At 43.4% G+C, this 24,437-nt stretch overlaps 1 protein-coding gene across 1 annotated transcript; it reads left to right on the top strand.

Annotated features, from left to right (window-relative positions):
- The first annotated feature begins 6,797 nt into the window (after positions 1-6,797).
- Positions 6,798-18,386, top strand: LOC138247128 (trypsin-like). Its single transcript, XM_069201869.1, has 5 exons — positions 6,798-6,883; positions 9,501-9,660; positions 12,250-12,503; positions 13,458-13,594; positions 18,156-18,386. The coding sequence occupies exons 1-5, from the start codon at positions 6,844-6,846 to the stop codon at positions 18,303-18,305; spliced, it is 741 nt and encodes a 246-aa protein (XP_069057970.1). The 5' UTR covers positions 6,798-6,843; the 3' UTR covers positions 18,306-18,386.
- Positions 18,387-24,437: the final 6,051 nt, after the last annotated feature.

Raw genomic sequence — 24,437 nt, 5'->3', positions numbered from 1 at the left:
GAACCAGTCCCTGTGCCACATCCCTACTGCTGTGCGCTGCCTCCACCTGTACAGCCACTGCACGCTGCGATATGAGGGCTGTTGAAGTAGCGAGGCGATTGACGGAGCGACAGAATCCACCAAACATGCCCATAAAACGCCTCTCCTGCCTGCGGTGGCTGAATCTGTCATGCCACAGCTCTGTGCACAGTTCCCTCACTGCAACTGTCAGCTCCCTGGTGTTCTCAGAAGCTGTGATCTGTCCCTCATGCAGTTTTGTGATGTTGGAATTAAGGCATTGTGTGCCTGCATCTGCCTTTATATTGCTGATATTTTCCTGTTTTGCAGGCGCTGCTGTTTCAGCATAGCGGATTCCAGGCCACGAAGACTGATGGGCCCTCTCCTGCTTCCATGTGCTGTGCGCCTGCATACTGAGGCCTCCTGCGGGGTGTTGAGTTTCACTGGGGCTGGAACTCCTGCATAACAGTGGATCTGCCTTCTGGGGAAGGTGTGTGGCCGTCATCCCCCATGTCATCTGAGTCCTGGCTCAATTCGAGTAGCGGTACAGCCCTAGCACTGCGTCTGATGGGTGCAATATTCAGTGACTCACTGGTGTTTGAGTCTGCTGCAGGGTGGGTTTCGGCATCCCCCAAAACGGCACTTGCAGATGCTGCTTGGCCTGGGCCACTTGCAACGACAATGTGCAGCATGTCAGTTATGTATGTATCACCAAAGGTTACACAATGGTAATAAATGTACAGTTACATCATATCACTATGTAGTGGGTGTTGTTTTCTTCTGGGTGTCGTTCTGCCTAATTACATTCTATGTGCTATTTTCAGCTCTGGGTTGTGGACTACCACTCCCATAAGGCATTGTTGTGCTGCTTCTAAGATGTGGAATGGACTACTTCTCACAATGCTTTGCACTACTTGCTAATTCCTAAGGGGCATTTGCACATACACATATGGGGTTACATTTCAATATTGCACTTACCTTTACTGGTGTTTGGTGTGCCGGATGTGTCTATGTCAGTGACCCCACCGACAGCTTCTGAGAGGAGTGTCGACTCCACCAGGTCTTCCATCGGGGTGGAGGGTGTCTCGCCTCCTGTGCTTCTTGCCTCCTGTAGTCGTCTTGCCACCCTCTCCTTGGCACGGCAACGCAGGTCGTACCACCTCTGTTTGATCTCCTCCACTGAGCGCTGCGCAGCTCCCACAGTGCAGATTTTTGTTTCAATGTCCGCCCAGAGTCTGCACTTCTCACTCTCAGGGACCTGGAGTGAGCTCTTTCCAAACAGACGGTCATGGCTCCTCACCACCTCCTCAGTGAGCACCTCCAGTTTCTGCTCACTGAACTTGAGTTTTCTTTTCCTCTCTCCCTTCTCCTTTCCCTGTGCAGAGGTGTCCATGGTGATGTGCAGTCCTGCCTTCTTCACAGACTTGCTCTCTGTAGCTGGGCTTTGTCTCTCTCAGTGCTCCTTTGGGTGTGGCACCTGCAAACTGCCTGGGATGACTCACTTCCCGCTTGTGATGTCATGAGGCTCTGCCAGGTGTGCTTTCTCGCAAGTTGCGATTTTCAATTACCGAATCGCTATTTTTTTGCGATTCTGTATTTGGGCCTCGCAAATCACAAGTAGCGATTTTTAAGAAATCGCTATTTCCGAATCGCAAATATGTTACATAGCATATTGCGACTCAGAAATTGCGATTTCTTAAAAATCGCTATTTGCGATTCGCAGAGGGCTTTCTTCATACATCTGGCCCTTTATTTCTGGCTAGTAATCATTTACACATTTAAAATTGGGCTTTTTGTAATATGTATTACAAACTCAATTGACTCAATTCACGGGTGAAGTCAGAGAGTAATAAATATTTTGGAAATTGTACTTTTAAACAGAAACATTTCCTCTACTTAAAGCCTCTGGTTGCGCATCTGTCTCCTTGCAGATGAATGGTCCTTTTGCTGCGGTGTGAACTTGCTTCCTGAGCTGAGACAAAGGGCTTGAAATGAGGAGGTGTTGTGTTTCGCTAGAAGAATTATTACCCGGGTTATGCCCAGGAACATGACTATCTTCAAATAGGCCTATCAATTCACAGGCAACTATTAGCTGACACTTGGGCTTTTGTTACCCCAGTCAGGCAACAATTATGAAACAAACATTTGACTTAGGCCCAGATCTGTAGCTGGGGGTGAAGGTTTCACATTTTTCAGCATTCCAATCATTATCTGTTCTTTTTTTGTATTACCTGCCTCAAGTGGGAAGGGTATGCCCAGATGCAGTTCCTGTTCTTGCTGTGCCACCAGATTCAAGCTAGCCTGGCTGATGAGAGATGATACCCTGAAACCGGGCCCAGGATGTTTGTTTCTGGTCCAAAGAGGACCGGCCTGGCAGTTTAGGCTGGACTGTTCCCATGGGGAGCAGGGTCAAGACTGATCTGCATATGGCTGGGTCCAAACTGGAATGACGGGGAGCAAAAAAAAGAAGGATTTAGGCCTGGATCTGTGATTTGGGGATGAACGTTTGACATTGTTCAAAATTCCGTCCATCATCTGTTCTTTCTGCAATTCTCACCCTAGTCCTGTGTTTGCTATGCCACCGGATTCAAGGTAGCCTGACTGATGAGGGATGATGCCCCGAAACCGGTCCCAGGTTGCTTGTTTCTGGTCCAAGGAGGACCTGGCCTTGCAGTTTGGGCAGCACTGGTCCCATGAAGAGCAGGGTCAGGACTGATTTGAATATGGGTGGGTCCACACAGGAATGGTATGGCAAGCAACAACAAAAAAGATGGATTTAGGTCCAGTTCTGTGACTGGGGATGCGTGTTTGACATTGTTCAGTATTCCAACCCACATCTGTTCTTTTTGCATTGACAATGATTATCAGCATTTACTTAAGTGGATGACGTAAACCCCTGATATTTATTCAAACTGAAACAGTAATCTAAAACATGTGATTAGCTTCTTAGGTCAGGCATCTAAACCACACTTCCCTTGTTATTTATTTAGCTGTGTGCTATAAAAGCCTTCCACACATACACATGGTGCATGGTCATTACAGAGCAATTCTTGTTTACAACACTTCCTTTCATATCGTAATAAGCTTCTTCTAAACATATAGTCAGTGTAGGAGGCTGGCCTGGCTTGCTGTGGGTACCAGAGGTACTTACACCTTGTGCCAGGTCCAGTTACCCCTTATTAGTGTAGAAGAGGTGTTTCTAGCAGCTTAGGCTGATAGAAGGTAGCTATGGCAAAGCAGCTTAGGCTGAACTAGGACACATGTAAAGCTCCTACTATACCACTGGTGTCATATGCACAATATCATAAGAAAACACACTACACAGAGTGTAGATATATGTACACAAACCAAAATTAGGTAAGTAATAGCAAGAAAAGTAATGCAAACAGTGTAGAATTACAATAGATTGCAATAGGAGAACATAGGTGTAGGGGCAACACAAACCATATACTCCAAAAGTGGAATGCGAACCACGAATGGACCCCAAACCTATGTGAGCTTGTAGAGGGTCGCTGGGACTGTAAGAAAACAGTGAGGGTTAGAAAAATAGCCCACCCCAAGACCCTGAAGTGCACCTACTACCCCCAGAGAGCACAGAAGTCGTGATAGGGGGATTCTGCAGGAAGAACAAACACCAGCAATGCAACAACAGTGGATTTCTGTACCTGAGTACCTGTAAGACAAGGGGACCAAGTCCAATAGTCGCAACAGTGTCCAGAGTGGGCTGGAGCCCAGGAAATGCCAGCTGAGGGTGCAAGGAAGCTGCCACCAGATGAAAAAAGCTTGGAGTTCTGCAAGAAAGAAGAGAGCTAGGGACTTCTCCTTTAGAAGACGGATGTCCCACGTCGTGATGAAGCTTGCAGATGTGTTCCCACGCAGAAAGACTGCAAACAAGCCTTGCTAGCTGCAAGGGTTGTGGTAGAGGTTTTTGGGTGCTGCTGTGGCCCAGGAGGGACCAGGATGTCGCCACTTGGAGGAGGAGACAGAAGGGGTGCCCAGCAACTCAGGGAGCCCTCACAGAAGCAGGCAGCACCCGCAAAAGTAGCTGAACAGGCACTTGGAAGTAAAGTGAACTGGAGTCCATGCGAAGTCACAAAAGGGAGTCCCATGACGCCGGAGGACAACTCAGAAGGTTGTGCACTGCAGGATAGAGTGTCGGGGACCCAGGCTTGGCTGTGCATGAAGGAAATCCTAGAAGAGTGTACAGGAGCCAGAGCAGCTGCAAATCACGCAGTCCCCAGCAATGCAGTCTAGCGTGGGGAGGCAAGGACTTACCTCCACCAAACTTGAACTGAAGAGTCACTGGGACAGTGTTGCTGAGTTTCAGGGACAACGCTCGTCAGGATGAGAGGGGACCTAGAAGACCAATGTTGCAGTCTTTTGGTGCCTGCGTTAGCAGGGGGAAGATTCCGTCGACCCACAGGAGATTTCTTCAGAGCTCGTGGTGTAAGGAGGAGGCAGGCTACCCCCAGAGCATGCACCACCTGGAAACAGTTGAGAAAGCCGGCAGGATGAGGCGATACAAGGTTGCTAGTAGTCGTCTTGCTACTTTCTTGCGGTTTTGCAGGCGTCCTGAGCAGTCAGCGGTCGATCCTTTGGTAGAAGGTGAAGAGGGAGATGCAGAGGAACTCTGGTGAGCTCTTGTATTCGTTATCTAAAGAATTCCCCAAAGCAGAGACCCTAAATAGCCAGAAAAGGAGGTTTGGCCACCAAGGAAGGAGGATTGGCTACCAAGAGAGGTAAGAGCCTATCAGAAGGAACCTCTGACGTCACCTGCTGGCACTGGCCACTCAGGGCAGTCCAGTGTGCCTCCAACACCTCTGTTTCCAAGATAGCAGAGGTATAGGACACACTGGAGGAGCTCTGGGCACCTTCCCTGGGAGGTCCAGGTCAGGGGAGTGGTCACTCCCCTTTCCTTTGTCCAGTTTCGCGCCAGAGCAGGGCTGGGGGATCCCTGAACTGGTGTAGACTGGCTTATGCAGAGATGGGCACCATCTGTGCCCATCAAAGCATTAACAGAGGCTGGGGGAGGCTACTCCTCCCCAGCCCTCACACCTATTTCCAAAGGGAGAGGGTGTTACACCCTCTCTCAGAGGAAGTCCTTTGTTCTGCCTTCCTGGGCCAGGGCTGCCTGGACCCCAGGAGGGCAGAAACCTGTCTGAGGGGTTGGCAGCAGCAGCAGCTGCAGTGGAGACCCCGGAAAGGCAGTTTGGCAGTACCCGGGTACTATGCTAGAGACCCGGGGGATCATGGAATTCTACCCCCAATGCCAGACTGGCATTGGGGTGACAATTCCATGATCTTAGACATGTTACATGGTCATGTTCGGAGTTACCATTGTGACGTTATACATAGGTAGTGACCTATGTATAGTGCACGCGTGTAATGGTGTCCCCGCACTAACAAAGTGCGGGGAATTTGCCCTGAATGATGTGGGGGCACCTTGCCTAGTGCCAGGGTGCCCACACACTACGTAACTTTGCACCCAACCTTCACCAGGTGAAGTTTAGACATATAGGTGACTTATAAGTTACTTAAGTGCAGTGGTAAATGGCTGTGAAATAACGTGGACGTTATTTCACTCAGGCTGCACTGGCAGGCCTGTATAAGAATTGTCAGAGCTCCCTATGGGTGGCAAAAGAAATGCTGCAGCCCATAGGGATCTCCTGGAACCCCAATACCCTGGGTACCTCAGTACCATATACTAGGGAATTATATGGGTGTACCAGTATGCCAATGTGAATTGGTAAATGTAGTCACTAGCCTGTTAGTGACAAATTTGGAAAGTAGGGAGAGCATAACCACTGAGGTTCTTGTTAGCAGAGCCTCAGTGAGACAGTTAGGCATCACACAGGGAACACATACAGGGCACATACTTATGAGCACTGGGGCCTTGCCTGGCAGGGTCTCAGTGACACATAGACTAAAACAACATATACACAGTGAAATATGGGGGTAACATGCCAGGCAAGATGGTACTTTCCTACAGTCAGAATATCACACAACCGAATATTGACTACATTAATATCACCAAAATAAGTAAATTATAATTATTATATAGATATATAATTTACTTATTTTGGTGTTGAATTGGAATTCATCATAAAAGAGTATATCTGAAAAAAATCAAACCAAAAGAAAAAGAAACCATGGACAGACAACCAATAAAATCAAACAAAACATTAAACAAACAATATAAAAGGCACACGAGGTTTATCAACTTACAACTCAAAAAACTAGACAAGCCGCAAAAAGAGGAGACTCTGCTGGATTATTTAACCAGAACCTGAAAACAGAAGTAGGTAAATATATATCACTGCTTTCTGAAGTAAGTAAAAATGAAGGACAGGAATGCACCAAAATGTTGTAAATAAGTCCCCTGGTTCGGAAGGTGATGCCCTCCCACAGAACAGACATCATGTCTGATGTCGCTTTCAACTTCAACTTCATGTTTATGTGCTTTTTCTTGTACAAAGAAAAGAAGTGATTTGTCTTTTGTTGACTTTTTTTAAAGAAAAATATGTGCAGGAAACATATCCTCAAAATGCCCATATGTGGATAAATGAGCTAGACAAAACTTTACACATGTAGCCAATGTGTTACCTTTATGCAGTTGCAAGGTGTGCGGTATTTGTGAGGCATCCCTGATGTTTATGTACCAGAGGCCACTCTGCATCCATCGATGGGTCCCTTGCACCAAGGTCTTCCAGGCGCTGACACTATATGCAAACAGAACTATCTCCTGGGAATGTGAGCAGGTGCAGAAGAGCTTGAAAGTGCCATTACTTCACGGATATAAATACTGCACACCTCTTCCGCTCCCTGCACAGCAGTCCCCGAGCAGTCATGCATCATTTCCTGCTCTTCGCCTTCTTGGGAGCAGCGGGTGAGTTAACTCCATGCGTTCACTTCCGGAAACTTTTCAAATGTTCCCCTTTGTTTTGCGATGGCTGTTGACTCTGCCTTACCTGCCGAACTGACCTCCATGGCGATAATGAGCTGCCATAGAGTGACCTCGCATTAAAATAAAGTGTGGTCTAGGGGCAAAAACAACTCACCTTGAAATCTAACAGGGTCCTAATCCCAGTTTCCACTCTTGACTAACCATCAGTGTGAACTGGTCACTTACACTCCCTGTAACTAGAGAATGAGTTGATTATAATGTAGTTGTATAGTCTCTACTCTATGTCAGGATGCTAAATGTTCTGCAAACTAACCCTTTAGAAAGTGCACAGCCCTCTGCTGCCCCCTACGAGTTGTTTACTGAATATTATATACTAGGAGTGAACATTTATTGACATTTGCTATGGGTTTTATATGGTACAGGCAAATCAATTGTGTCAGTGCACTGAGCATGGCACTGCGGGGGCACTGTGTCACAAGTATGTGTACTGCTTGAGCAATCCAGGCCCTTGTGAATTTCTGCTGTAAAGAGATGCGGGGACTTTGCATGCAGGCATTTGCCTTGCAGCTGTACACAAAGGGCATTGATCCTCAGTCGGTGCCTTGAAGCACAACCGAGATCATCCGAATATATTGGAATCATTAAATCCAAGGTGCTGCTCATTAAGGGGGTTACAACACCGGTGCAGATACATGTGCCTGCAGTTAAATGGCTCTGTTCACAAAGACAGTGGTTGCTCTGGGTCCAGGCTCTGCCTCAGTGGCGCCAGGCAGTCTTGCGGGTAAAGAAGACATTCTGCTGAAGACATAGACACACCTGTGAAACCCCCCTGATCCTCTCCTAACAGGGAAGCCTCCCATATCCCACAGTGGCTCAGTTAGTAGCTACTGCTCTGTCATCTTTAGGACATTCAGAGTATATAAATCACAACTGGGGGTTGCAATTTCACCAAAGGTCTCAGCTAGGGTTGGTTCTAAGTAAGGTAGATTAGCCAGGAAGGACGATGCAGGACCACAGGTGGTCCCAAATGAGATTTGTCCACATTATTGAAGCCTCCATTTAGTAAGAATGGGAAGAAGAAGGGACAGACGTCCTGGTGAGTAGTGGTTCAGGCAAGTGCATGACACAAAACGTCAACACTCATATCGCACACTTTACTAATGATTTACTAGTGATTCCAAAGGATGGGACAAAACCTCAGGTCATTCTGTTAGTCACAGCTCGGATTTCAAAGCTACTGCTGTGTCCCTAGTTTTCAGGCCTACACTATGACCTCCACACTGATCTGCTCAGTGCTTAATTTGTAAATAACAAGGTGCCGGTGCCCAAAGCCCTCCTCCTAAACACGCGGCTGCTGCAGTTAAATGTGGGAATACGGAATACTGAGTCAGCCTAATCCTGAATCCATCTTGGGCCTCTTCTATCCATATAAAGCCTCTCCCTGCCCCTTCGGCTCACTTTTTCTGCTTTCTCCCATTGTGATGCTTTTCCGTTATACCCTTCCTCCGTCTTCCCCATGTCTCTTTTGCTCGTAGTAAATGCTTAAGGCAGAAGAATAAGTGCGGGTCCGCAAAATTAAGTGCCGGTGCTCAGCACCGGAAACAACAAGCACAAATTAAGCACTGGATCTGCTGCTGAAGCTGCCACTGTTGGAACTTCTTCCAGACAGCCCTCTTTGAATCAATTGTGCTCTGCTGGACACAAGGCTTGAGGCTGAGAAGATGCCATCACATGGAGACAGGTCCATAGAACACTCAAGTGCCTCTGGTCCAAACAGCCACGGTTGTGCAGGATCAGTCCCTTCACTACAGCAGTGCATGTAGTTGTCTACTTGTGTTTACTTACATGTTGAGGAGTGGACATTTAAATCTAGAACTCTCCTTGGCCTCACCTTGGCTTGCAGCAAAAAGGCCTTTTCCTGAACATGTAGGTGCAAACTGGTAAATTGTTGTTAAAAGTTGTTTCAAAAAGATGCAGATATGCCCTATATTTCTAAAAGTAGAGACAACGAAGAATTTTCAGAGCAATGAAGCCACAATATAGACCACTAAAATACCATCAAGGTGTATATATACAGCTAAGCATAGATTTACTATTCCATACTCTGTAGTTATGTACCTTGAAAATATGTAAAATATGTAAACCTTCAAAGAACATAGGTGAACATATAGGTGGATTAAGTTCAGTAAAACTATATCTATTGTTGTCAAAATATTTTCATAATCAATAACTTTGTTAAGATACTATTGCACAACATTTTTTCCCACGTTTTTCCGGTACTACACCGATGAATGGTGGCATGAGATTGCAGGTGTTCAGGGTGTGGTTTGGAGTGGGGGTAACAATGGTTAGACCTGTGTGAGGAGAGAAGGGTTCAAACTGGTGAGATTTTCTAGTTTTGGTAAACGAGCTTCCTACTTCGTGAAGAGTAAATTTCACCAAAAGACGCAATGAATGTAAGAGGAATACAAGAAAAGCTGACAATATATATAATATTTTAGAAACATTTTGGAACTAGGCATATGAAATGAGTTGTCTGTGTACATAGATGATTTCTCTTGATTGACCCACCCTACATTGACACCACTTTTGTTTCCAGCTGCCTTTCCTTTCGAAGATGACGACAAGATCGTCGGGGGCTACACCTGCCCCGCACACTCTGCCCCCTACCAGGTGTCTCTGAACTCTGGCTACCACTTCTGCGGTGGGTCTGTGATTAACAGCGAATGGGTGGTCTCCGCCGCTCACTGCTACAAATCGTAAGTCAAAACATTGGTTACAATTATGTTTTTTTTCAAAAGTTTTCTGTGGTCACCTGTCAATAACACATCTGATCATAGGATATTGTCAACCACCTGATGGGGCAACTGAGCATGTTTTCAGGAGAAACATATAGCAACTTTTCTATGGAAAAAAGGGACTTGGATTAGCCCACGTCAAGAAAATAGTCTAATTTGTACAGTGCTAAACCAGCATGCCATACTGACGTCATCATGTGTTTACAGTGCATTGTCATTAGGGTGGGTTGCAAATTAGACAATCAATTACTGTATTATGCAGCCAATGTACAATGAGTGCAAAGGAAATGTGATTACTCCATATTAGTTATAAGTAATACTCACTTCATGTATACCTCACAACAATGTTTAAGTAGTGTGATAGTAATGACTGAATTAATTTAGATTACATTGAGGAAGAGGTTCAGATGTTAACTGCAAAGATCATTTCTCCCTGGAAAGGTGCATTTCAACACATAGAGCTGGTGGGCCAATTCACTAGTCAACTGGGCACGCAAAAGGCAGGCTGCACCATGATTTCCCTTGGTCTCCCTTGCATAAACTATGGTGAACCTCGGTCTCTGTGATCAGAGAAGCAGGGATAAGGCGGGCGGTGGCCACCCCTGCAGGTAGTAGGTAACCCAACCTGTGTAACTGTGTAGAATGCAGATAAATAAAAAGCAATCATGGCTCCTTCACTCTTCTCGGTGACCCCTTCAGGCTATTCACATAAAGAACTGCAAGAAGAAAGTATTAGGTACTGTACACTGCGTGTTGTTAGCACAAAGACAAACACTTATTCTAGCATGTAGCAAACCCAAGAGTGCAGAACATTAACCCTGCAAATGCCAGGATACCCAAAAACATCTGACAGCTGATTCCTGAATGTTTTCACAAGCCTGGGTGAGACATATCTGGGACACTTCCCTTGACATTTTTGTAGCATGGCAATGGTTTGTACACAAACACACATTTTGGCAATATTGATAACAACATTTGTGATGTGTGCATAGGTCATAATGGCTGTGAGGGGTTAAGGGACCGGACACCCTTGACTGACATCTCAGCCTCCATAATCATGCATTTATCATCCATGGCTGAGAGTGATCGATTCAACCTAAGTATGCTTGATAAATCAGGCACCTCATCCCAGAACAGGACCTAAAAGTAGTTGTCCAGGAGCTTGTCCTCTCTAGACTTTACTGCGCAATTACCCTCCTATCAGGCATCCCCAAAACCACGAGGACCACTCAGAGCAGTCCTACATGCGGCAGCATGCTCATACATGATCAGCAATTTGATAAAATCATTCCTATTCTATGTTCTCTACAGTGGCTTCCAAATGATGCAAGAAACCAATTTAAAGTGGCCTACACCACGCGCCAAGCACTTTCCTCCTCTTCAGCCTCATACCTAACTGAGCAACTGAAAATTTCAGGAACTAATCAGGACTCTAAAGTGCTCAGCCCCTCCTCCTTGAAGCCCACACCTTAAAGGGAGAGCACTACATGTCCCATCCCTTCTCTGGAAAAGCCTCAAGAATCTGGAACTCCCTCCCTCACAGCCTCCGCATGACCTCATGTCATGTTGCCTTCAAAAGGGACCTTAAAGACCTCTTATTCGAACAGCACTTGGGTTACACACTTTTCCACACCACCTTCGGATGCACCTCAGCCTTTCCTGCAATGTTTATTGATGAACCTAACATGATATACTGTCCACCATATTGGTTATTAACTGTTCTTCAGTCTATGTTAGTGTTGAGACTATGTGCATTTCTGCCTCATGATATGTACTGTGTTGCTCACTCATCTAAGAATATATATCTTTGTTTTACCCATTAGTTACTGATCTGTGTTGAATCTATTGTAAAGTGCTGAGATGCCCCAAGGCCAAGTCAGCGCTAAATAAAAACATAAAAATAATTTAAAAAACATCAGTTTTCATCCGTACAGCAATCCAAGACATCCAGTTTGCCACCAGCCACAGGGTAAATGTTAATATCTAAATGAGCTCGAGTCAAAAATCTTCAAATCCCCAGTGTGCAAATCTGAACATATTTTCTCATGTCATGACAACCTTATGTAGGAGGGAAAAGATTATATAGATTGCATCAATGCCAGTACCTTTTTGTACCAACCTTTCCAGATGTCAAAGGTAAGAGAGGCTACCTCACTCAAAAATATTACAGACACTGTTTCTAGCCCTAGACTTTACACCTCCAAATAACTAGTATCGTGTGTTAGTGAACGGATGCTAAGAAAAGCTCAAGATTGGAATAATTGTTCATGATGACATGAAGTAAAGTGGTCACAACATCAAAGGTTACATACATCCTTTTGTAATTAAGAAGTAAAACTGATCTCACCCGGCAAGTCCAAACATGATCATTGCATCTGTCTTTCACTACAATTGCTGAGGCTAAAGTTTGTGTGAAATTAGGTCCTCGCAAAGCATCTCTAAAGGTCATAGGTGATCTATAATTTTTTAAAGATTAATTAAAATGTTCATGAGCTAACCAACTTGTATATCAAAGAAAAACTTTATAAATGTTCAATCTTCCCTCTACAGCCGTTTCCAGGTTAGACTAGGTGAACACAATATTGAAGTTATTGAAGGAAATGAACTATTCATCAACTCTGCCAAAGTGATCAAGCACCCAAATTTCAACTCCATGACCATTGATAGCGACATCATGCTGATCAAGCTTTCTTCACCTGCCACCTTCAGTGCGCGCATCCAGGCAATCCCCCTGCCCACCAGCTGCGCTCCAGCCGGAACCGAATGTCTGATCTCAGGATGGGGCAACACCCTCAGCAATGGCAGTGAGTACACCCTACCTAATCTTGGTATACAGAGTATCTCTTCAGGAATATTGTTTCAATTAAGAGTATTTAACTGATAAAATTTCAGAACCACAAAAAATGCTAATAGTTCTATGACTAACATTGGCAAATGCACATATTATCTGCCTGAATGGAAATTAAATCTGCTATACCAAGTGAGGTCTGAGCAGGCACAAGACAGAATGATTGCCGGAGAATCAGTGTTGCTGTAAGGGAATATGTTTGTTTTCATCCGTCATATTACCTCTAAATTGTTCACCTGCTAATCACTTTCCCCTGATTCCTTCACACTCTATAAGACTCTCTTGACCATATATTGTGGCTTATTCAGTGTCAAAGAATCCATAGTTCCATGGATCACCTTTTTCCCTTGAGCCCTGACTTAGGGATTAGTGATCCCTGATGATTAGGCCAAGCTCTTGTGCAATTCCCAATTTAGATTTTTCTTATTATCCCCTCAACTGTCAGTGGTACAAGCCAAAGATGAGCAGCTGGCCTGGAATGCTGGGCGAACAGAGAAGAAATAAGGCACTTAGATTCTCCTTATAAGGGTGGGTCAAGCAAGCTTCAGCCCTTTCCGATCGGTGCAGCGACTGTTTCCTGTTGCCGATCTAAATCTGTCCATGCAGCACGCAGTACATCAACAGCACAGGCATTCACCAGTCTCTCCCAATATGTGCACGTATATGAGCATGGTTTTACACTTACTTGACCACATATGAGCATGTCTCAATAGACATGATGGTTGGCACTATTTCCCTTAATTATTTGTAATAATAAACCATATGAAAAGGATGAATAAAATTAAAAATTACAAGGATGTCTTCACTAAATTGTTTTTTGTCCCAAATGGATGAACAATGCTAACAGGGTATTACTTGCAAGGGCTCATGCTCTCAGATGTAGTAACCTTTCCACCATCCTCTTCCTCAGTGGAATTCCCAGATCTTCTCCAGTGCCTCAAAGCTCCAATCCTCACTGACAAAGAATGCAGAGATTCTTACTCTGGCAAGATCACCAGAAACATGTTCTGCGCTGGATATCTGGAGGGAGGCAAAGACTCGTGCCAGGTAAGAGGTCAAGATTCATGTTCGTGACACATTTGAAAAGTATTCTGACTTTCAATGTCAATCCTCCTCCAGTCCCATGGTTCACATATTCAACAATAAAGACTTCTTAGATTAGTTACTTGAATTTACAAACATCAACAGTTCCTAGGATTGGGGATAGTGGTAGATTTTAGGGTGTTCCAGTGAAGGGACTGCTACAGAAATCAGTCAGACCAAAACGGTCTACTTGAAGATATATTTCCACTTTGAAGAGACATGCAACCTTAGACCTGTAAAGGGCAGTGATAAGTATATTTACATTTTGGGAATAAAGAGAGAACACCTGATCATCAATGAGGGTGTTCGATTTCTTTTTCTAATGGTGGGTAAATTCTTAATTATATTGGCAATTTCATTGAACTTTCCAGAACCTTTCCTAGGGTGCCACAATTACATTCACCCAATCTCTGCCGGTGAATAACTCGCTCAAATTGGTCAGGATATTAGGCTGTTGGGATTTGTGAATTTCTGCTATCACAGAGACTGTGGGTAATCACAATGGCTGCAGTTCTAACGCCTCATCCCCTTTCCCACTCCAGGAAATCCCTCCTTAGGATATTTGGATCAGTAAAAAGAGAAGAGAAGGAGTGTGGTGGGAGTAACATAAATGGTGTATGGACTGTTATTTGTGGCCCAGCACATCCTTAGTGATGTTCTTGCTGGAGTACATGAACTCTTTGGCAAACTCTCTAAAAATAAATTAGTGACTTGTAGCTTCTTACAGTCATAAATATGCAATTCAAAGAAAATAGAAAAAAGTATAGGAATCTGTACTATCGGCCTGCACTCTTAAGTATTAAGCTGCAAAATTCTTAATCCCATTTGGAAACATGACCATACGACTAAAACACGAGACATGTGACACCCCTCTTTCAAAATGGCTGCAGAGAAAACTGCCAAGCACATAGCATTAGTAGAGAAATCATGACTGGAAACTACTTCAGCCTCTGTTTTAAATAATGCAAAGCATGCATTGCTGTACTGAGAAATGTATAACCTGAATTCATATTATGTGATTGAACTTGAATAAGTAACATTGTTCCTACTCTGGCACATTTCATAGATATAGTTAAGATTTTTTGAATCAATTAAAATGTAAACCAATGGCACACATAGTTATCAATGGCACACATAGTTATCAAATACATTCTTTTTTGGATAATTGGACCAAGAGCTGGTAATCGGAGGCAGCTAAAATGGTTTAGTAGGGGAAAAAGCTTGCACTTACCAGCGAAAAAACAAAACTAGGAAAATGCTAAGGAGGATACCACCAATTAAAACCATTTTCATTACATGAATAATTAGCAAGCAGGGGTGACTTGTGGGACAATAGAGCACCTTCAGGTCATTGATTTATAAGGTCATGATTAAAGTGCCTATATGATTTATCTAGAACACTACAGGTTGAGTGATCCCTTTGGTGAATGCAAAAGCTTTCAACCTAAACAAGATTGAAAGGGGATTGAATTCTAAGATATTTGGAGGGTCCTCCTCAAATGTGTAGTTGAATTTGATGAAGGCAGTTAGAGAAGGCAAACAAAAAGCAGAATGACCAAACCACAGTAAAAAAATAGTCTAGAGACGAGGGCCTGTTTTATGAATACAGCACACTGCCCTGGTCTTCACCACCATGCACATTTAGGCCCATATTTATGAATGGTTAGCACCATTTAATTTGGCACTAAAATGGCGGTAATCTAACTTTATATTTATATTTTGATGCTAGACCGGTATAGCATCAAAATATTTGAGTTAGCACCATGTTTAGGATGAGCAAACAAACCATGCATCAATGAGATACAAGGTAGGCGTTCCTGTCCTAAACATGACACTAACCCCCTAGCGCCATATTTGCCTCCTGATGCTGAAACGATTCACAAGGAAGAAACAGATCTAAATAATGGCGCAAATCGGTCAGACCAGGCATTCGAGTGCATGTCGGCCCATTTCCATGGTGGAACACCAATGAATGGGCACAAAGATGCCCACCCCAAGCTCCAACAACACCACCGCCCACTGCACAGGGATGCTACAGGAGGAGGAAGCCCATCCCAGATAAGTTGCAAGTAAGTTTATGTATACGCTGTGCCATTGGGTTCCCCTTTCATGGGCCCCCCTGCCTGGCACTGGGTCTGTTGGGCTTGCCCTGGAGACACTGGTCCCCTGTGGTGGGACTTAGACAGGAGTCCTTTTTGGGCTCAAAAAATGACACTAGGCTGATTTGCAGCAGAAATGTTGCCACTAACCAGCCTAGGGTAATTTCTGAATCATTGGCACCGTTACCCTAACGACATCCCCCCAGCTAGCATCTTTTTTTTTACACTAGCCATTCCTTAGCGCCTTCAGGCGTCATTACATAAATATGGTGCATGCAGGGCTTTAAGGAATGGCGTTACCTCATGTTAAGAAAAATGACACACAACTGTGTTTGCGCAGTCGTGCGCCATTTTTTATAAATATAGGCCTGAATTGGGTGCGCAGTGTTAAAGTTAATGCGCTGTCTCCAATGCGGCAGCAAACTCATGCCTATCCATGAAATGAAGCTGCGGATTAGTGAATGAGTGCATCTGCCTGCAGGGGGATATTTGGGAAGGTTCCATAAGGCTTCCTTTCTCCCAAACATGCCCTTCTGAGGTGCACAGCCCCTGCAGAATTTCTTTTTGGCATGCAGTAAGTGTGCATCCTAACTGCTTATTTGCTTGCGGGCCCACGCCTGCATGTCAACATGGTGTAGGCTGCAAAGTCTTCCCTCTTTCTTATTGACAGTCATTATGCAAACGAGGGAACACCCCTTTGAGATCGCACCGGCACCCTTTGTTACAGAATTATTTGCACAAGAGACTGCAGCCCCTTTAGTCATACCAAAGTGCTTCAATGGTTTAGCATTCCCTTTGTACCCTGGGATTTTTTTTTTAATTATGGCCTCAGCTTTTGGATTGACAAGTGATCTAACTCTCCCACAAGGTATACATCTGGATGACTGTTTCACTTGGGTTTCTTCACGTTCCGTTCACATAATTAGGCATGAGGAATTTTTAGTTTAGGAACTAGAATTTGCAAACATAATACTCTGCCGGGATGGTGTAATTTATGCATTTGCAAACTCAGGGAAAGGAGTCAATTTGTGGGTGGTCTGGGAAAGGGACCACTTGAAAGGCAGCCATCACCCAGTAACCTGTCCTTTAAAGGTATGTTTCTTCTCTGAAACAAATTGAAGTCTTGGTCCTGTTAACATCAGAAGAGTGTATATTTTCAAGTTCTGAATGAAGAGGAAACACCTGATCATCAAAAGAGGTGTAGGGATATTTTATGTAGGTGTGGGTAGATTTGTAATTACATGGGAAAATTCCATGATATTTCCAAACCTTTCCATCATGCAGCAGAATTATATTCCCCCAAACTGCAGAGGGATCACCCGCTCAACAAATAAAGGACATTTGTTGTCAGGGGGACTGTGTGTAAACACAATGGCTACAGCTCTTTCACATCATCGCCTTTCTCCAATTCAGGAAGACTCATTCAAACCTAGCAATAAACTCAAGCCTGTCCTCTAGGCAACACATTAGTGATAGGCGGACCAACTGTTTGAAGCAACTGGTCTTTCTATAATTTTCTAGTTCCCAGTGTAGGACAAAGATCCCACTGCAGTCAGGTGCTGTGAGTGCCTCACCAGTCTGCAGAGGAATGTCTGTGGGAGTCCAAAGGATTCTATTCCTCCTTTCAAAGGGCATTCTTAGAGGATGCACTGACTATGCACCACATTTTAGTGGACCATAATCAGTGTGCCTCCAAATGCTCCTCTGCCTCTGCACCTACATCTGTAATACAGCACTGGAGTAGACAAATTATCCTTGAGATATTACCGGCAGTTCATGCACGCCGGAACAACCTGTATTACAGAAGGGATTGTATAAGCGGCTTCTGCTTCTTCTGTAATACCAAAGTGCCTTGGGTTGCATGGCCATTTTTTTCATTATGGATTTATGATCTAGCTCACTGAATAGGCACAGATTTGGGTGCTGTCTCGCTTGGGTCTTTGAGAGGCGCACTACGGATTTTTTCTTTGAGGTTAATGCATCAAATACAGATGTTTTCTTGTTTTGTTCACCAAACAGAGCTTCAAGGTTAGTTCATGTGCTGCCGCCCATGGATCATTGTCCCAGAGTATCATAAGCAAAAGAGTATTGTTTTATGCGCAGTAAGAAATTAGGCATTAAATTAGTATTGTGCTTTTCTTACTTTTATGAAGTTTCTCACACACAAAGAATGTCAATACATGTGAGTACTAAATCAGAGCATGGAATGTGAGCTATTTATCTCAATTAAATATCAGGGAATGTTCCATTTACCAAACTTCTTGAAAATATTGTATTGATAACTTTCCTAAACTTCTGCCTCTGCTGAGACAATTCCACTTGTAAGATAGAGTAGGAAGGTTGATTGATGTTCAACGTAAGTCTGTTTAAAATATCAACATATCCATTAAAACGTAGTTTAATTAATTCATTTGTATCTTCATTAGTTTGACTCCGGTGGCCCGGTGGTCTGCAACGGCGAGCTCCAGGGTGTTGTATCCTGGGGAGAGGGGTGTGCTGAGAAGAACCACCCTGGAGTCTACACCAAGGTCTGCAATTACAACAACTGGATTGAAGAGACAATGGCTGCTAACTAAAACTGTGTGACTTGATGATATCTCATTTAGAATATTCATATTGTGAATGAAGCAAAAGATGGAATTAAAGTGTATTAATACTTACAATTGTCCTTGTTTTCACTATTAGCATTTTGTATTTTTTAAGACTAGACTTGGAGGACTCAAATTCCTATTCATAGTCAATAGTGTACTCATATTTGGCTGAGATATTTGCAATAATGGAAACCTTTGAAGTAGTATGGCATTCCTACTTGCTGTAGATGTTATATTCTACCATATTTTGCTTTAGGATTAAATAATTTATTGAAAAAAAGCAGCTGCTGCACCTACAGCCCAAGCAGGACAAATAGCATAGGCACTGTATAGACTGCAATGTAGAATTTTGACCAACCCTGAATATATAACTGAGACAACAGTGCAACACAAGTCAAGAGCACAGATGAGGGAGGATTAAGAAGCAACAGAGGTGAAACTTGTTATAGTTATACAACTCATGGAAATCAAGTACATTTACATTTTCAATTTTAGGCATATGCTGCAAGAAAAATGATATGGGGGTACCCTGTTGGGTCATCTAGAAAGCAAATATATCATGGCTGATACTGCATAGGTGGAAAGGTATGTAATTGCTATAATCTGAAAAAATCAGGATTTGGTCTCCAGATAACATTCTAGACCTACTTTTCTTAGCCTCGGGCAAGACCACCTCCCCTTCAATTGTAAAACTCAGTTCCACAATCATGGTGTCTTTAAGCTCAAAATTGTTGTCAAATGCCTTGTAGGGAGCCTGTAGATCTTACAGTATTTTACTCTTGCAAGTGTGGCATCCTTCAGATTTATTTTGGACAGGGAGCTTGTTAGTCTTACAGTCTTTTACCCCTGCAAATGTGGGGTCCTGAACATTTGTTTTCTCATGGAAACTGTGTTTTGGATCAAGCAGAGACCCATTTGACTAAAAAATGCAAGAGACCTCAGAGAAAGTGAATATAAGAGGGCCTTATGGTATCCTTCGAAGATTCCAGAGGGTTAATGTATGGATCAACACAGGATTCACCCTTTTCTTGAAATCACTGAGATCCTCCTTAGCCTGGTGATACCAAGAGACTACGCACTGCACCCAGGGTGTCTGCGCTATTATTCTTGGTTTTCATCAATCTTTTTTCCATAGCACCAGAGCTATGTCTATTGGAATTACCTTATGTTAAAAGCATGTTGTGCAACTAACTGTGGTATCAGATTAAAGGATTCAATAGCCATCTCATTACTTCCCTCTTTCTGGTTTTGATGCATCCTGCATCATCCACTGTGGTTGCAGTCAGTAAACAAAAGTCTTTGAATCCTCCACTCTCCTTCCTCTGTTTCACCTAGTTCATCTAGAGGAATTTTCGATGAGTAACTATTGCACCTCTGAAAATTGTTTTTGTGTGCCCACTGTTTGAAAAAAGCTAGTCATTCAGCAGGCCTTGGATATGCCTTATTTGCCCCAATCCTCATGCCCCATCACTCCTCTGCACCACAGTCCCAATTCTCTGACCAGGAGTCCTAGGGCCCACTTTGGTAACTGACCTCCACTCAGCGTCCATGCTTCCCTCTTGCACACACCACCACTCAACATCATGAATCTGATCTTGCTAAGGCTAGGTTACTCCACTTCAAGATCTGCTGCTCAGGTAATTGCCATCTTGTTTCAGAGGTGCACTGGGATGATTTCATACTGCCACCTTCAGGCAGTCCTTGTGTTCATGGGTAATCATGAATTACTAGTCCAAATTTATGGAGAAGCCACCAGAAGCCTGATACACCTATGCAGTCCTGCTTACCTGCCTGCATCCCTTAGAGCTGGACCCAAGTATAGTGTTGTGCTCCAGCAACAAGAGAACACTTCTGCTCTAGAGCCTGCAAAGCCCTACCCTATCACCTTTTAACTTTAGAAAAACACAAGCGGCTGCCAGGTTGGAGATTGTTATCCCCAGCCCGGCGGCTGCTACTGCATGGCGGTCATTGTGGTAGCTTGAGCCAACCCACCAATGACATAATGTGGTGGTATGTACCGCCAGCCTGTTGGCGGTACTACCGCCACATTTCCACCGACCGCCGGGGTCATAATGACCCCCGAATCTCCGAATGAGCCTAATTTAAATCATCCTTCAAATGTTAAACTTGCATGAGCTTCTTGGAATAATGGTCACACAATTGAGGTTCTATTGATGAATGATAAGACTATAGTTAATATTGTTGAAGTGATAATGTGCTAAATTCCATTCAGTATCACAACTTAGGTTATTTGCATTTACAGATATACTCCATTAATAACTTGCCTGATAAAGAGCAACAGGATCCATTCTGTTAGTCAATCAATACATAATGCAGATCAACAGGTTTTTCATGGTATCCTTAGAATTAAATTGTATACTACACAGATTTTTGATTAAAAATATACATTATCTTCCATGTTGAAATGTTCAGGATTTCAAATGAGAGAAGAGAGACATTAGTTCAAATATTGTATCATAAAATATTGTAGAAATGCTGCACCTCCCCAGATGAGAAGTCACAAGAAGAATTATCTTTATTTCTCCTTGTTTTTCCTCCAGATTGCAGCACACATAGAAAGAGGAGAATTCCTCTCAGGATTGTTTTTGTGCAGCAAGGTGTCCCTTCCTGTGCAAAACAATACTGCCTACAATGCAGGCACCCTTGCATAACAATGCAAGGGTGCCCGCATTGGTGCTAGGCAGTCAGATGTGCGCCAGCACTAGTAATGGACTGGAATGCACTGTATAATGGTAAATATGATGCATTCCTGCCCTTTCCCTTTGACGCAGCACAGCAAGGTGTCAAAGATTGTGACTTTTGCAATTCCATTTAATAAGATTAATTACTGATTCCATGTTACATGTGATTCTCTCCTGAATCGTTTTGCCAATCCTCTGTTCTCGATTGGTAACCAACTCAATGTTTTCTTTGACAGATTCATAAAACAGCTGGTTGTGAGGGGTGAGGTTCTCTGATTGGATATGCTAAATGATACTCTATAGTAAACCTTCACTTCAAGTCCTGGTGTTCACCCTGTACACTGTTCCTTTCTTTAGACATTTCCTCATCATAGAAGAGAGATTCTCTGTTCTTTAATTTGCCTCTGATCAAAGAATCATTGAGGACATGTGCATTATATCCAGAAGCGTGGACCTTTTATCATCATGATTGCTTCATTCTTGAAATCTTTCTGAATGGTACATATCCCTCAGGCCATCAACAACAGCTCAGAAAGAAAGATAATTAATTAAGCTGTTTAAGGAACTTAACAAAAGTTGCTTTTCTTTCTTCTCCTTTGCTTTCCTAGCTGAATAGCAACACGCAGAGGAGACATTTATGGAAAAATTATTACTTTTTCCTCTCCTTGGGTAGTTATAGAAAAGTTTAAATATGTCTGCATGTTTCTGTGCATTTTTTGAAAAATCTGACTTGTATTAAACTAATATGCTTTTGCAAGAATTATCTAACAGCTTTTTTATCTTTAATTGAGCACTGGAGATTTTATTTTTATTCTTCATGTTTACAGGCTCTCCCTTTCATGTGAATGAGCTGTGCACCAATCATTTAAGTAGTTTGTGAAAAAGGTGATGATTTGACTATGTAAAATAAGAAATAAAGTACCCCCTCAACCCTATATAACAAGGATATTGCAAGTCAAGTCGGAGATGTATAACCATATACAGGAGCACAGCCTTTCACTTTATAAGGAAAATAACTATTTTTTTTGGCTTTCAGTATCCACCTACTGTATGGCAGAGGGTACTTTATCCCTCATATTATGAAAACAATTGTGCATTCTGCAGGCATGTGGGTGAGATGGAGGGGTGAAAGAGGTGCATCATCTTTCTGCTGTACCACTGTCAGCAGGAGCAGAGACCTCTGCAGGGCAGTGTAAACATGAGAAGGCCTGGCTAGAGGATGGACAACATGAACTGTGACTGTTTCAAGGGTGAAAGAACTGCCTAACATGTAACATTTACAGATGAACACATGCAAACAATGTTTGTGTCTGCCGTGCAGTGCCTTGTACACTATTCCATAACAAGGAAGCACTTGGGTTGCACATCTGTGTAAATGATCTGTGCTTGGACTGAGTGGTATTAAAGCATAAATAGTGAAGCTTTACTCCTATGAGGAGATACTGAAAGGTAGAGTGGACCTTTGGGAAAGTGCTTGATCAGTTGTATTCCTGGTATTAACTAGGTTTCAGCCAGAAACAATCCAAAGTTTGAACCTCTCCTTACAGAAATACTGAAGTGAGGCTAGGAGAATATAGCATTGCAGTTGATGGTGGCAGTAAACAGTTTAGCAAAGTTGCCAAAAATGATCCCAATGAAGATTTCTTCTCTTTGGATAATGAAGCTCTCGGAACCAGCCGTCCTGCGCGGCAGCATCCAGCCTGTCCCGCTGCTGACCAGACATCCTGAAGCCAGAACCAGGTGCCTGATCTCAGGATGGGGAAACACCCACAACAGTGGCAGTGAATAGAACCAGAAGAGGCCACACACAGTACCTCCTCGTCCATTCCCTCACTTGTCGCCACTGCATGTGAGGCCCCGCACCTCCCCAGACACCAATCCCGTAAACTACAACCTAATAAAAGTCCCTCCCCCACCACACCTCCTGTTAGTAACAAGCTCCAACCAACAATTGTAAGTTGTATCCTAGGGAGGGTGGGCAGAACCATGGCGGCAAGAAAGGAAATAGGACTCTAAGTAATGCACTTCCCAGAAAGTACTTAAGACATTAGCAACCTTTGTCACTAGAACTCATCTCTCATGCTGGACTCTCTTCTCCACGTTTCACTGTTTATTCTTTATTATTTAGCATAGCATTTGTTTGGGATTGCATATTGGTCCATAGCGCACAAATAAATCATGCTGTCGACATGCTTTGGCAGCCTGATCTTACCAAAATGTAAAACTATCCACAGTGTCATTCATTGTCTGAAATGAGGGAGATGGGGTTGGGTGGGCGTGTGGGTTTGGACGGGGGTGTTAAGGATTATTTGCAGGCCCTCCCCCTTTGATACCTACCCCAGTAAGGCTATGAGTGACAAAATATGTAAGTGATGGTACATTATAGAGTAGCTTATAGCAGCTCTGTTTTTATATTAGTGTGCTGATTCTCTTGGCCAGTGCCTCGGGCCCCCCATGTGACCAATTATGCCCCCATCAGGGGCCCTCACCCCAGTCTGAAGGCCCCTTCCTTACTCCTTCAGGGATCTTCTTCTCATTGTTATAGTGATGTTTCATGCGCACGCCACAGTTCTTACAAAGATGCCGATTACCTTGACATGGCAAGGCAAGACTAGATCTCCAACCACACATTTCACCTATGAGCAGTACCTTGCACATCATGTATCTCTCACATATGGCATCTCTCAGCACTGGTCAGGAATATTAGAGTCTTTATAATATATTTTCACATTCAACCATTGACCTTCCTAGTTCTCTGACTTGTTGAACTTCTGCATGATCTTACATTAGACACCTACTGTTCCAGACCCTCTAACACAGGATTCAAAAGTGCCCCACACCTAGAAAGCCAAATCTACATTTTGTAGAATAAAAGGTCAGGTCTTCCTACTAGATGTCTTAGGAAAACAGTTTGAAGCAAGTAATCTGTTTCTTTGTTTCTTTAAACACTTTGTACCTGCTGTTGGTGATGGTATTTCACACTCTAGTTTGATAAATGCTTTAACTATCCTCTCCCACAGGTAAATACCCAGATGAGCTTTAGTGTACCATGGCTCAACGTGTCTGAAAACTCATATCCAGGCAGAATCACAGCAAACAGTTTGTGTGTGGGATACTTGGAGGGAGGCAAGGACTTGTGCCAGGTAACTGGTGGACTGTATTTTTGTCTGTCTAGAATTTTCCAATTCGGGAAATTTCTAGTTCCCCAATATCGAAAGTTCACAAAAAGACACAAATTCATAACAACAATATTGACCTTAATTTGAGATACAAACTTAGTCCATGTCAAAAAATCAAATGTCGGTTCAGATGGAACACAACAAATGGACTTGAGTATCTTCTTAAAGGAGAATTATCAGGTTGAAAAAGTTTCAAGAAGAAGACATTTTTAAGCTATGGTAATCAGGTGTTAGAA

Source organism: Pleurodeles waltl, chromosome 7 (assembly GCF_031143425.1).
Source record: "Pleurodeles waltl isolate 20211129_DDA chromosome 7, aPleWal1.hap1.20221129, whole genome shotgun sequence".
In the NCBI taxonomy this organism is placed as follows: Eukaryota; Metazoa; Chordata; class Amphibia; order Caudata; family Salamandridae; genus Pleurodeles; species Pleurodeles waltl.
The sequence above is the reverse complement of the archived record's forward strand: the minus strand, read 5'-3'. Positions and strand labels throughout refer to the sequence as shown.

Excerpts from the sequence above, each read along its gene's own strand:
- LOC138247128 (XM_069201869.1), top strand. The coding sequence starts at position 6,844 with ATGCATCATTTCCTGCTCTTCGCCTTCTTGGGAGCAGCGG. Across the intron at positions 6,884-9,500 it reads CGCCTTCTTGGGAGCAGCGG|CTGCCTTTCCTTTCGAAGAT; the intron begins GTGAGTTAACTC and ends TTTTGTTTCCAG. Across the intron at positions 13,595-18,155 it reads GAGGCAAAGACTCGTGCCAG|TTTGACTCCGGTGGCCCGGT; the intron begins GTAAGAGGTCAA and ends TATCTTCATTAG.